This window comes from Morone saxatilis, unplaced genomic scaffold, assembly GCF_004916995.1.
Source record: "Morone saxatilis isolate NCDOM2014 unplaced genomic scaffold, NCSU_SB_2.0 Contig5, whole genome shotgun sequence".
Classification (NCBI taxonomy): Eukaryota; Metazoa; Chordata; class Actinopteri; family Moronidae; genus Morone; species Morone saxatilis.
The window spans coordinates 11,631,025-11,645,393 of record NW_023340095.1 but is presented as its reverse complement, the minus strand read 5'-3'; the positions used below and the strand labels follow the sequence as shown (position 1 = coordinate 11,645,393).

At 40.2% G+C, this 14,369-nt stretch overlaps 1 protein-coding gene across 1 annotated transcript in view; it reads right to left on the bottom strand.

Moving 5' to 3' along the window:
* The window catches only part of trpm2 (transient receptor potential cation channel, subfamily M, member 2), a 19,079-nt gene extending 11,634 nt beyond the window's left edge, over positions 1–7,445 (bottom strand). The window contains exons 1-14 of the mRNA XM_035676041.1: positions 7,112–7,445; positions 6,646–6,814; positions 6,362–6,542; positions 5,267–5,430; positions 4,966–5,146; positions 4,785–4,846; positions 4,503–4,703; positions 3,406–3,508; positions 2,275–2,396; positions 1,311–1,679; positions 1,070–1,207; positions 820–949; positions 573–718; positions 220–332 (exon numbers count right to left, since the gene is read on the bottom strand). Coding sequence (XP_035531934.1) covers positions 220–332; positions 573–718; positions 820–949; positions 1,070–1,207; positions 1,311–1,679; positions 2,275–2,396; positions 3,406–3,508; positions 4,503–4,703; positions 4,785–4,846; positions 4,966–5,146; positions 5,267–5,430; positions 6,362–6,542; positions 6,646–6,814; positions 7,112–7,281 — 2,249 coding nt within the window. The 5' untranslated portion in view covers positions 7,282–7,445. The remainder of the gene's footprint in view (positions 1–219; positions 333–572; positions 719–819; positions 950–1,069; positions 1,208–1,310; positions 1,680–2,274; positions 2,397–3,405; positions 3,509–4,502; positions 4,704–4,784; positions 4,847–4,965; positions 5,147–5,266; positions 5,431–6,361; positions 6,543–6,645; positions 6,815–7,111) is intronic.
* Positions 7,446–14,369: the final 6,924 nt, after the last annotated feature.

Sequence of the window (14,369 nt, the reverse complement as noted above, 5' to 3'; positions counted from 1 at the left end):
AAATTAAAATAAAAAAAACCATTTCATATTATTAAGAGCTGTACTAGTAATTAATTTCTTATTTTATTCACGTCTCTATGCCCAGAGTAGTCTTGCTGTACCAATTTCAACACAGTATCTAGCAAGTGAGACCTAATGTTATAAGAGATTTTTAAACACAGTGACACTTTGTGCAAGCCCCTTAAATCTGGGACAGTTTTAACGGGTGATGAAACTCACCTGAAAATCAGAAAGGCAGTGTAGATAAGTGGGAAGAAAACCATGCAGATCAATACTCTCCACACAGGGTTGTCCACTGAAAGCTCACCACACCAGATCTGTGTCAAAAGAGTCTTGAAGACAGACACGAGTCATTCTTGAATCTCATATACTCTCATCTGGGTATCAAATACTTCACCAATCACAGTTTCTCTATTTTTTCTCCACCTAAATGTTTTGTATTAAACACAGTTTTTGTGTGCGCAGTGGAGGTTCTACATTACAGAGCAAACAGATGGCAAATGTTTCAGGTCCCAAGTTCTAAAATTGTTAAAAGAAAAGCCCCTGAAGATAAATCTGAAAGTTTGCTCTACCTGAACACCTGACTGAGCTACAAAACTTTTATCATCAGCCTCCAGCGCCAGCCTCAGGCACGTTGTCTTCCCCCAGTATGGTGACACACGAACCAACAACTTCTGAGCCCGCTCTTCATCATTGTTGTAGCACTCACTGAACACACCTGGGACACACACACACACACAATAAAGACGAATACTAACCTTGTAAAATCCATATATTTTACATTAGAAAAAGCCCCGCATTATGTCTGTGGTGTTATACCAATGGCGTGTTTCTCATAGTGATTGGCAAGCTCTTGCATGTCCTCTGCCTCATCTACATCACCTCCTTCCTCTGCCATTTTCTTCAGGATCTTACTGGCGGCCAGGGCAGCGGACATGCAGTCTCTACACTGTGCAGATACAAACAAACACAGATGCAAGGTCATATATACACACACAACACACACAAACAAATATTTTCACACTTGGTCTGTATAAATATGTATATATAGGGGAAGTGTCTTGATCACCTGCTCCCAGGCAATTTCAGCCAGCTCCTTATTGTTCTGGACGACAGCCCAAAGGAAAAGGTCTCTGCCCAGATCCCTCTGTGCTTCAGCTTTGTCCTCCCTGAGTGGAGCCTGGGAAGGCGCCTCACTTTTAGACAGCTAGAGGAGAAGTGAAGGATTACAGAAACACTGATGTCATAAATCCAAATTCTCTCTGAAAACTGACAGAAAATACTCCACTCTGGTGTATAAATAGACTCACTGATAGAGATAAATCCTCTATAGACATGTTAAGGTGGGTTGTCGTGCTGGAGGGAGGGTAGAGGGGTTGGGTGAAACTGCCGAGCAGGTGGCGCACCTCGTCAGACACATGAGTCATGGAAATCATTTCGCCTGAATAAGCTCGAGGCCTGATGCCGATCGCTGGCCTCCTGCTGCGAGTAGAACTGTTGACCCGCTTGGCCAGCTTGCGGAGAAAGAAGCAACTGGGCATCTTTTTGTAGAGCTCACACAGAGTGTCCTCGTCCTGCAGGAAATCCCTCAGGCTCACGCCGTTCTCCAGCAGCAGACTCACAAACTGAGGCTTGTGGCCAACCAGGGCTGAGAACATGGCCCAGTGGAGGTCACTAGACTGGGTGGGAATTAGTCGGAACAAGACACAATGAGCACAATTTGACTGTTGCCAGATGTTTGGAGAAATGTGATGGCTCATTTATGTTAAGCATTCTTTCATTTATACATATTAAACAACACTTTGTCTGATATTTTCTATAAAGTCATAATGAAAGAATAGTTTTTCTCTGATTTGATGTAAAAAAGTTGGATGTTGAGGTTATCATCAACCTTGCAAAGAAGCTGGACTTGGACAAAATCACGAGATATGATGTAAACTGAAACTAAAGCAGTCTTTTATGATACAACTGCCCTCTGCCCCATCATAAAAGTTTCATAATACAAGGTTTTATGTTTTAAAAGACTTCTGTGACTTACTTTTTTACTCAAATTGCCATATATACTTAAATCTCCACCATGCTTTCAGTCAGTTTCATTACACTTGTCAATGTTAATAAATCAAATTAAATCAAGTTTAAAGACCAAGTGCTGTACAAATTAAAGTGCACGGCATAGCAATAGCAAATAACAAGACATGGAAATAGCAGTAAAAGGCCCATTAACACCCTCTGACACAGATTGCTGCTGGTGTTTTATACAGTGTGTTGTCCCACCCTCCACTGGCTCTCCTCAGAGAAGATCTCAGTCTCGGCTATGTCCACTCGGTTCCAGGCTATAGCCAGCTCAAGCTGCCTCTTCCAGCTGTCGATTCCCAGTGACTCGCTGTTCCTCGAAGCTAAAATGGAAAATGTGTAGTGACAACATTTATGTATGTGACACTCTTGAGTCAAGACTACTGGAGATTACAGAGATTTTGTAGGATTTAGTGGCATCTAGCAGGTAGTTGCAGATATATTCAGGTGATTATACACTAATGAAAACATACACATGAATATTATATGCAATTTCTGCCAATAGATCTACTTAAATATTACACATTACATTAGATCTTAACAGTATTTTTTGAACAGCTAATGGGGTCTTAGGCACTCCGTCTTCAATTTACAGCGATGTAAAATTGAGCAAAGCCGCAAATCCTCACATTTGAAAAGCTTGCAAGAGAGTGTTTGGCATATTTGCTTAATAAATGACTTCAATTATTGATACATTTCAGCACTTTGATGCTGTAACACAACATAACCTGTGGTCGGTGGTTTTGATAATGATGTGCACCATAAAATGTAGTCTGAATAGCTGCACTGCATGGTGAAGCAGCAAGGCTTTACTTAAAATTAAGATTGTTCTATGTCCTATAGGCCCTCGCTGAGTGAGCAGGATGACTGCCTTGAAATGCATTTTGATTACTCTAATGGACCTCAGTGATGGAAACTGTGGGCAAAGCAGTTTATCTCCAATGATGGATCATCATGACCAAAACTGTAAATAAATGTCTGATGTGGTGGAGTCGCTTGTTGTTTGGAGCACCTAATGGCTCAGTGTGATTTTGTTACATAATGTATTAAGCTTTCTCTGAATGAGTTTAATCAGGCTTTCTCAAGAACAGCATGAGGAAGGATACGTTTGCAAGAAGCATTGGAGTTTGTATATAAAATATCTCCAAGAATATCTGCGTTGGTTTTCGATCGCTGCACATTTGATACCACAATCTAGCTGCTTAGTTTTTCTGAGAAGCAACGTTATACTTGCTAAGAGCTGGTTTGGCACTAAGCCTGCATGTCTTCATACTTAATGCCGCCTACAGTAAGTACAGTCAAGCACTGGGCATCTGAAAACCAAATCCCTACCTTTGAGTAGCGCTTGAAGAATAGCCACATCCACGTCCCCGTGATGGTCCTCGCTTACTGTGAAGATGGTCAGCAAGTGAGACATCCTGATGATGTCTTGAATCTGGCACAGAAAGCAGACGATCAAATCAGACGCCAAAAATTGACAAAGGACAGAACAAAAGTATGTACATAAAGAAGACAAAAATAAAAGTTCAAAGGTACAGTTTGGGCTAAGCGATTTAGCCTTGAAATAATCAGTAAAGTTTTAAAATCTATTCTGTAATTAACTGGTAGCCTGAGAAGGGAGGATAAAATAGGGACAATGTTATCACGTCTCCTTGAGTTTGTTTAGACCCTTATCTGAGAGAGTACTCTAAATGGAGTTACACCAGTAAAAACAGGATGAAATAAAAACAGAAATGCCCCCAAAAGGAAGCTTAAACAGAAAACAGAAGTGGAACTAAAACTGAGCCCTGTGGCACACCACGAGTGGGATGGGAAGTAGAGGACAAAGCATTAAAATTAGTAAATAAGTAACAGAGAGCATCCTGTGGTTGGGGTACTATTGGCCCTACAATCCAGAAATACCAGAATGGAGTCATCAACGCACAATCAGCAGATTGTTAATAACTCTCAAAAAGTCAGTTTCTGTGCGATGTGATCTAAATACTGATTGATTGGTATTACTATAATGCTGCTTTAATTATATTATTAGTAATAATTTTGTTTAGACAGTCAGTCAGTCGTTTTGTCTTTCACTTGAAATTTCTCAACAACTTGTTCTGACATTCGTGATTCCCAGATGATAAGGCCCACTGACTTTGGTGATCTCCTGACTTTTACCACAATGAGGTTGACATCTTTGGTCCCCAGATGATGACCTGTAATAACCTTTGATCACTTGAGCTTTCATTTACCGCCATTATCAGATCAAACCTTGGATTTGTCCAATACTTTGGGTTTATGATTAAATACCTGCAACACTAATGATGTTCTGATCGGTCACAGCTGTGTGTTATTGATAATTAGCAAATGTTAACATCCTAATATGCTAAATTAAGATGGTGAATGTGGTTGTGAGGATGCTAGCATGGCTCATCAGTCTGTTCACACACCATCTTGGTCCATTTTATGATCTTGAGGTCGGGGAACATTTCATACTCCTGGCCAAAGAACTTTTTCATTAACTGGTGGATGAGGACGATAGTGACCCGGCTCACTGGCAGTCCTGCCACCTGGGCGATCACGTCTGCTATTCTCCCAGAACCCTCCAAGATCACACATGGTGTACCATTCAGCATGGCATTATAGATGGTCTGAGGGAAGAAACACAGGACAGTCAGACAGTAAGACAGAGGCACAGAGAGAGAGAGACAGACACAACCCTGATGACTCACATTTAGAGTGCCTGGTCCTCCATCCAAAACCACACACACCACTGGGATGGTCAAGCCACTATCTAGAGGTTACACAGCAATAAATCAATATTAAAAGCAGGAAAGACAGGAAGAATCAGAGTTAAGATGTTATCTGTAATGGAATGCTGCTTTTGTGGACGCTGCATCAGCTATTTTTAACCTTTGTTTCCAAGATGCTTTCCAGAGATGTATTTCTCCAGACGGCTACGCAGTTCAATCTCCACACCATAGCGTCCTTGGGTCCCATCGTCCACCAGCAGGAAGTGGGTGTGGTTGTTATCGAGGCAGGAGAGTCGGCCCTGGCTCTTGATGTCCATCAAATAATGGGCTGAGAAACAACCCTGCAGACAAAGAGGAGGAGGAGGAGGAGAGGAAGGAAGTCAGATGAAGACTGTATGGTGTGCAGGTGATTAATCTTAATCCACAAGAAAGAGACAGGCCAGGTGTGTAAATGTGTTTACCTCTGAGTTCACCAGAGCATCCCTGTTGTGAATTACTCCCCAAGTTGCTACTCCAATAGCTACAATCTGGCCCTGCATGGAGCTACTCAGGGCGTAGTCCCTCACAGCCTGACCGACATGCTTCATCACACCAGCATGTGTACCACCAGTGAGTATCCACGCACCTGTGTAGATCACAGCACATGTCCCAATTCAATACTGTACAGAGGGCCAAAAATATATGGACGCCCACACAAATGATTGTTTAAGGTCCAGTGTGTAACATTTAGGAGGATCTATTGGCAGAAATGTAATTTAATATTCAAAGTTGAAGCCATGTTGAACCATTTCTACAGTAGCCCAGAAAGGACAAACCAAACAGAGGGTAGGAGAGGGTGAGGCAAGAGTGTTGCAATGAGCAACAGCACCGACATGTGCCACTGAATCTTACACACGGTTAAGTATGTCATTAAAATATATTTTCAGATTTCCTTAATTCTGTCAATCTGACAGTGAGGACTTCGAGATAAATTTCCACACACAACCCCACATTAAACCTCTTGTCTTTTTACACTTTAGTTTTTTGTACAAATTACACAAATTATATATAACGTGTTAATAATCAGTGAGCTTTAGAGGTGTCATCAGGCTAGTGGTTTCCCCCTGTTTCCACTCTTTATGCTAAGCTAAGCTAACTGGCTGCTGGTTGTATTTAACAGATGTGAGAGAGGTATGAATCTTCAGCAGGAAACCAAAAAAGTTTCAAAATATCTAACTATTCCTTTTATATGCTGCTATAACAGCCCCCACTCTTCAAGGGATGGCTTTCCAAAAGTAGCATAAAATGGGACACAGTAAGATTTGTAAGCAATAAATGAGGCACACTGCACTTTAAATAGCACAAGCTCAGAAGGTAGAGACCTTTGAGGGATGCAGTAGTGTATTTAACCTCAAAATATTTGTCTGCAATCTGAATGGAGGTGGAGCAACACACTCCATAACTACATCGGTACTCATAAAACACAAACAACCACAGCTTCTCTGGCTAATCATTGATACACCTTGACTTTTCCCACAAACACATACACACATTCTCTTTCTTTCTGGCAGGCTGACCTGTTGTCTGGGCCACTTTGATAAGACCTCTGTGGAACATATTCTTGAGACGAGCCTTCAGATAGAAGTTCTTAGCTCCTCCGGTCACTGAGATTAGCAGGTTGGGAGGAGAAAGGTTCCACTGTTCGGTCAATAACTCGTACAGGGTTTCAGGGCTGGTGTCTGTGGACACTCGTGCATACTGAGAATGGAAAACAGACACAAAGGCGAGGTCGAAGATATGCAGGGACACATTTACATGCACTTAAGTAATGTTATTACAGTGGACAGAAAGGAGGGTTTACCTTGCCAGTCTTCTGTCCCAAACCACCAAAGCTGATTTCTCCAAAAGCATCAGTGGGCACTTCGTGGATATGTCTGTGTCTGTCCCACGACTCGCCTGTGAAGTCCTCTGGTTTGATGGCTTCATCCACATGATCGGTCTTTGCATAGCCACACTTACATACATCCTCTCTAGTGTGGAAACAAAAGCTAATACTTGTAATGTTTCCATATACCAAAGAGGCACAGAGACATCAAGAGAAAATAGCCAGTTTGAGGAAAGTGAGAACAACCCGGAAACAACTAACAGATTCAGTTAACATTTATAACTTCCCCCACAGCAAATTATACGGCAATGCCTCCTCTCACATCAATACAACAGCGGGATGATGCTACAGTATCTCTGTATTACTGAGCAGCAGCACCGACTACAAGGTCAGTCCATATTTCCATCCCCAAATCAACACAGTACAGAGCAGTTTATCCTACCTGACACCTTTTTCAAAGAAGCAGCACTGCCTCTTGTTGATGTTCTCCTTGATCCACGAGGCAAAGGCACTGCGCTGGAAAGAAAGGGAGAGAGGAAAGTGCTGAGAGGGTTTGGCTGTGCTGATTGCCAGAGAATGAACCAGACGTGACTCCACATCATCTTCCCCCATCCTGGAGGCTACATGGGGGGGCGGTTACGGTGCACAGATCTGCCTCAGGCTGAGAGCTGACAGCGTGCTAGGCGAGAGGAGCCTCTGCAGTCGGTGCTGTGTGCACACTCAGCATTGCATCAGTGATGTCAGAGCTGAGCAGATCCTGAAACCCGAATACACTTTCCACTTACGGGACAGAAAGAAACCCGGTAGCATATCTGGATAAATAGATTACTGGGTGTGGAGAGTAATTACACTGGAATATGAGCAAAGCATCATAAACAAAACGATTCATAGGGTTTGTAAATGATTGACCCATGTTGTACTTCTATGCAAAGATATTCATATTTTTATTTTGTATTTTACATACAAAACATGTTCTCAGTTTGATCAACATCTTGAATGTCTCCCACGGGGGATCAAAAAAGAAACATCTTATGTTTTTGAAGCGTTAATGTATAAATAATGATGATGTATTAATATAATAACATAACACTGACAGGGGGCATTCTCTATAATACTAACAGTACTTTTAATTAAGTAAAAATTGTGAAATTAAATGCAGGTAAAATCTATTTTCCAACATGCAGCACACCAGTGAAGTGACTCACCTTTTTACAACTAGAAATCAGTTGATTTAATGGAAATGTATGCTTCTCCAGCTGCTCCATAATGTTCTGTGGGTGAACTTTATTCTGAATTTTGGGTAGCATTTCTGAGGGGACAAGAAAAGAAAAGAAAAGAGAGGAATATCAGCTAAAAACCATTGCTTGGAAAAAGTAACCGGAGCTTCTTAAGTAGACGAAGTCTGAGGAGACAAGAGGCTGACTGTCTGTCTTGTCAGTTACAGGTTCCTAATCTATAAAGCCTGCAGAGCCTTGGACGTATTTTGCCATATGCCTTTATCTTGCTGTCATGTGACCTGCATTATCTCTAACTTCATCCATTTAGGAAACCTGCAACTCCAATCAATTAAGAACCTGCACAATAAGTCCACACTAACCCGTTGATTCAGTCATGGCAATAAATCCTTCATGATCTCCACTGGACAAAAAGGTTGTAACTGCCATGTTATGTTGCACTGTTAAATACTTCCACCTTCTCAGAACAATATTAAACTCCTCCTCTAAACACTCCAACACATTCATTGCTACTGCCATAAAAGATAAGTCAGGGTCTCACATTTCACTAAACTAAAGCATTGTGATATATGTTTAAAAATACAAGCTTGAGGAGTGGTCTCACTAGTTTAATTCCCTAAACTGAGAGGGTTTTCATACATGTAGTTCATTTTCACTGAGTGTTCAGACCACAGGTGAAAGAGAAGAAAGCTCAGTCATTTTTCAAACATTAAGAAATCAATATTTAAAGTGATGATCTGTCGTAGTTCACGTTACCCATCTTGTTGCTTTCAGATCCTCCTTTCACTTGGTTAAATGACAGCAACAACATAAAGTCTTTTCTGGCGTCTGGCTTGAAAAACACACTTTCAGTTGCATGTAAGTGCAATGTTTCATGTCCTTCGCCTGGCGTTACAGCACTTGGTTGCCAGGTGATACCTCCAGAGTATTTAACTATAGGGATCTTGTTACTGGATTGAGCTCTGGTTGGCTCTCAGATATTACATACTTGTGTTTATAGTTCATTCATTCACATATTAGTTGCGTTTATTCAGTACAAAGAATAGAGGCTGAGCAGGTAACCAGGTTTGACCAGGTTTAGATGCAGACTCGGAGACAAGCAGCTTGGGTAAAAGTTCACCTAATTTGGTCAGAAACAGGAAAAACGTCCAAACAGGGCCTGAACAAAAGGCTGGAAATCAGTAATCTGGCAGGGAATGAGTGGAAATGGGCTGGTATATATACTGCAGGGCTGATGAGAGGAAGTAAGAACAGGTGGAAGGTCAGGTGATGAGGAACAGATGGAGATTGCCAAATTGTCATGGAATAGTAAATGTTAAAATTTCCATTTTTCTGAGCACTTTTAGGACCCCTTGTCCATATTGGCTGAGAAGCTTAGATTGAGAGTTCATTCTAGTGTTCAATCACAGTTTCAGTGTCAATTTTTTAAACCAACATGGATAAAATAATTTCTTAAAGGGCTCCTGAAAATTAAATTCTACAATTTCATGACAATTATTTGGGCAATTCCATCTGCTCAAAGCTCAAGAACAGCTACCAAATACCATTTTGTTAGCTATTCTGTAGATTTAATTGTAGAGAAATCTGCATCTGCGGAGTTCATGAGTTTAAAAGTAAAAAAACAACAACAAATGTCTCGACTATATTATATAATAATGACAAAATAATGTCCTCAGTAAAACCAATTCTGTAGCTCATTGATTTCAATAATTGTAATGTTTGACTCCATTAAGTTAACTCCCTGCTGTATAAGCTGAAGTATTTAAAGGGTGTGGGCCCCACAAAGGTGCTGTGGGGGTCAGAGGTGAGCAGTAAGTGAGTGAGTATGTTTATAAAGTGTTTGGGGCAAAGTTCAGCTTACAGGTTTTTCAGCTCTAATTAATGTGGAAGAACAACAATCAACAGACAGGATGGAAAGAAAATTAAAATCTCAGTTTCTGTAATCATAAAATTATTGAAATAAATGTTTATAGAAGAAACTAACATTCAGTAGACCACAGTTAAAGGAGATTGTGGATAAAGTAATGAATCACTGTATATGGGATATTCGTTGTTTATGTTATTTGGAAGGTTTATGTCATTTTCAGGTTGAATTGATTTGCCTGCTGAGTATTGACTGTTCTGAATTACCACCACTAGATGTCAGCATATCACCACTGATTAGAGCTGTTCCTGCAATCAGGCATTTAAATATATTTTCCTCATATTTTATATCCTACTGCAACAAGTTCGGACTTTGACTTAGTTGTTACTGCTCAGTTTATGTAACCCTAACATAAGACCTTTGGTGTAACATTCACCTGATTGTTATTTATCACACATACCAATACTACTTCCTGGGTTGTAACTATTTCATTATGAATTCATCCGAGTTATTCTCCTGATTTATTGTTTGGTGAGGTCTATGGAAAAATAGCCATCATAATACCTTGTAAACCCAAGGCGACGTTGCCAATTGTGTTTTCAGATCAACAGTAAAATATCCAAAGATATTCAGTTTATTATCTCAGTAGACAAAGACGCAAACCCTCACATTTGAGAAGCTAGAAACAGAAAATGTTCTGCATTTCGCTCAAATTATACCATAAAAGCTACCTGAAGTCATTTTGGTTTGGATGGTGGTTTGTTTTCCTTCCTGTTTAGATATTTTTGTGAATACAGAGAGCACTTGTATGTTGGTTATGTTCTATTTTGATAAAAATCTATAAAATCTATTTTTAAAAAAAATACCATAAAAAAATAAAATCAAATAAAATTAAATACACACTCCTAATAAAATCATACCAGTAAGCATTCGGTAACTGTATATGTCAACTAACATCTGTTGAATCAACTTTGGCTCTACAGTTTGAAATTATTGATCTTTTGTGTCTCTCCTTTAACTTTCTTTAAACCAATATTCCACAATGAATCAGTCACCTAGTTAAATATGTAGTAGTAGTACAACTTCTATGGTGACATAGAACCATATTGAACCACTTCTTCATACAAAGCAGACAGACACTCGTATCCCTTACGGCACAATATTTATTCAACAATATACAGATTAATTTCTCTCTACATCTCAGACTGATCTTCAGTTTTTTATATTTATCTTGCTTTCACCTTTGTACATTTTGTATTTACAAGATTTAAAATAAGTCTTTCTCTCCATTTATATAACATCAATAGTACAGTGTTATCACATGGTCCAGCAGCTTCTCTCGAAGCATCTAGATGAGATTCATCAATTGATAATCTGTTTACATTTCATACACCAACTGACTGTCTTTGAGCCACAGAGCAGCAAACTGACAAAAGGGCTCAACATGCACCAAAATGTCCAGGTGTGGCTGTTCTCTCTGTGAGGGCAGGCGGATGACAAAATGGATGGTCCTCTTGTTTCACCCACAAGAGAGAGGTCCTTCGCTCTGCAGCACCACAACAGGGTGTATAAAGAGAATCACTTAATGGGGACACTGTTGAGGGCTTGCACCTTAAAAATCTGCTTAACTGTATCTGCCCCGTCCCACCCGACAAGGATCAATGAAAGCCGGTACACCAACAACGAAAAAGAAAAACAAAAAAGGGGAAAAAATGTTGCATAGAATCAATTCTGACTTCAAGAACAGAAATTTTGGTGCTGCCATTTTTAAATTGTGGCTTTTTGATAAACTCCTGAGACCTTCCAGACCCCATAACTTTTTTCTTTTTTTTTGGTATTGAAAATAAAATGTAATAAATAGCTGTACCCTTAGACTTTAACAAAAATAGCATTGTGTTGAATGTGACATCACATAGAAGTACTACTTTAAAGAGACTAAAACCCTGCATTGAGTGTATACACATTTGCACATCTATTATATATCATTTCAATAACTATCTTGAGGAGAGAGGTGGATGGATTTAAAGTGCATTATACTGTATGAAAACAAAGCCCACAGTTATCACATGCAGGACAGGAAATGAATGTAGCAACAGTGGTTGACTAAGTATAAATTGAACGTTTCTTACCACTTAAATGACTTATTTTTTGAAATGTAATTGGACCTTGGATGGCAGAGACAAATTCCAGCCACAGTCAAGTTTTTATCAACACTCACTGGCTGGTGTTCATTTCCCGCCCTGATCACATGCAAATAACACCAGACACTGAGGGATATTTGTCTATTGGTTACTCTAAGTCAACATACAGTACCAACATGGCTGCCGGTAACCTTGGTCAGGGGCACTCATATTAATGACATGAACACGTCACCAGTTTTTAAAAACAGCAAAAAAAGGTGCCACTCAACTCACAGCAAAATACAGCAAATGGGAACCTGGCTCGTTGTGAGCCACACAGCACAGGGATGACAGCAGACAGACCAGGTGAGAGTGTGAACTGTAGCTGCACTCCTCTCCTCCTCTTCTACAGTCCAGTCCAGCAGGAGGAGGAGGAGGAGGAGGAGCATGTGAGGCCAAAGAGCCGACGATTGAGGCTTTTTGGCCTGAAATCTTTAAGGCTAAAGCGCACACAGGACTCACTCTGGGACCAGGAGCAGCAGCTGTGGAGGTTTCCAGCACAGCGGGAGCATGAGTGTGTGGGGATTTTCACTGCAGACTGAACTGACGTTTATATACATTTATCATTCATCCTTGTTTTAAACAAGCACGTGAGCAAGACATAGAGAATGCAATACAACAGCTGACATCTACAGTACACAGACGCTTAATATACTGCTTTTACTCGTGAACAGCAAAGCTAAGTAATGAGTGTGAAAGTTCGGTGTGTCGCACACACCTGTGATGAGTGAAAAGAAAACTCATGGCAAAAAAGGTGAAGCTGCATCTAAGGGCACGTTGAGCCATACGTCCAAACATCCCTTTTTTTTTTGTCCTTTAACTTTAAAATAAGACCAGTAAACAGAAAAAATAGGCATTTTAACTTAAGACACCCAAGCAAAAAAACAAAACAAAAAAACAATTTCCTTAAGGAGAGGATGTGTATTGGCACATCTGGCAAGGACAAGGGCGAGACTTGGGTTTGGCTCGCTGGCTGTTTCACGCATCTGAAACAGCAGTGCTTTGCGGGGCACTAAACATGCAGACAAGCACGCCATGTTCAAATCAGTCAGCCTGGGCAGGGAGCACTACAGAAGGCTAGCTAGCACTGTGCGCAGATGCAGGCATTTAACAGCAGAGAAGATCCAACTCCATGCACATACGGATAAAAAAAAAGAAAAAAAAGAATTGCACTTCAAAAAAATCATTACATTAAAAAAAAAAGATAAGCAGGACATTTTCTAGGGAATTCAAATAATCAGGTTAATCCCAATGTGGTTGTTTGATATACGACAGAAAATACGAAAACCTGAAGACAGAGTCGTGTTCTTGTTTTGCAGCTAGGTTTTGTGCATGATGCGACTGAACTGAAATGCAAGGCCGAGATATTCAGTCATAACTCCTCACATGAACACACACACACAGATTTTACTGTGTCATTACAGTTGCATTATGAAACCATTTTGGTCCGCACTATTTAAACCCCCCTTGAACTGGTCAAGCGCTTCAGTTTCAAACCTAAAGGGGGTTCTTAAATCCTGCGTCTGATTGGGAGACAGGTGTCTGAGTGGCAGGTGACGACACAATGAGGTAGAACAAAATGTTTCATGAGCATCCAATCAGAGCACAAAACACAGAGACAATCGTCATGATGACAGCTGATGCACAGTGACTAGGACACGCCACCAGGGGGCAGTAATTCACTGGCTCAGACATGACACCACACCACACAAACAAACACTGACAAGTGCTTTCAAATGGAAGGACCATTAGATGGTTTGAACCTTAATAACAATCCAATATAAAATACAGTCATTGCCTCTTAGCTTCAGACCCAAACCTGCACTGTACAATGTTTTAATCCAGTTCTGCCACAAGATTCAGATTTTATATCACGTCACATGATGAATTCATTCTTCTTGTAGCTGCACATTAGTGATTTTGACAAAAACCCTTACCACATTCCAGTTTGGTTTTTACAACAATCCTAAAAAGTCATATTTTACAGATCAAATGAGAATATTCTAATTAGAGAATAAAATGAAGGTCATGGGCTGAAAACCTAGAGAACCACTTGGCTATGACTGATTTCTGGAAAATCATTGTCAGACAAGTGCACAAAAACAAATGCTATCTTTGGATCGTGATTTAAAAAAAAAAAAAAAAAAAAAAAAAAACATTCAAAAGAAATTTTGATTCAAAAAAAAAAAAAAAACATTTCTGCCTAATTAAAAACAGCAATTAACAAGGAAGATAATCAGCAAGAACGATTGCACGTGAGCCCGGGGAATGAAAGGGAAGGAATGAAGAGAATCCACTCTTCTCCACATGAGCGACGGTAAGTGTTATTGCTGATTCATTTTTGACTGATTCAGTCAAGAACTAAAACAAAAATAAATCTGAAAATGTCACATATCCCCCCCCCCCCCCCCCCCCCCCCCC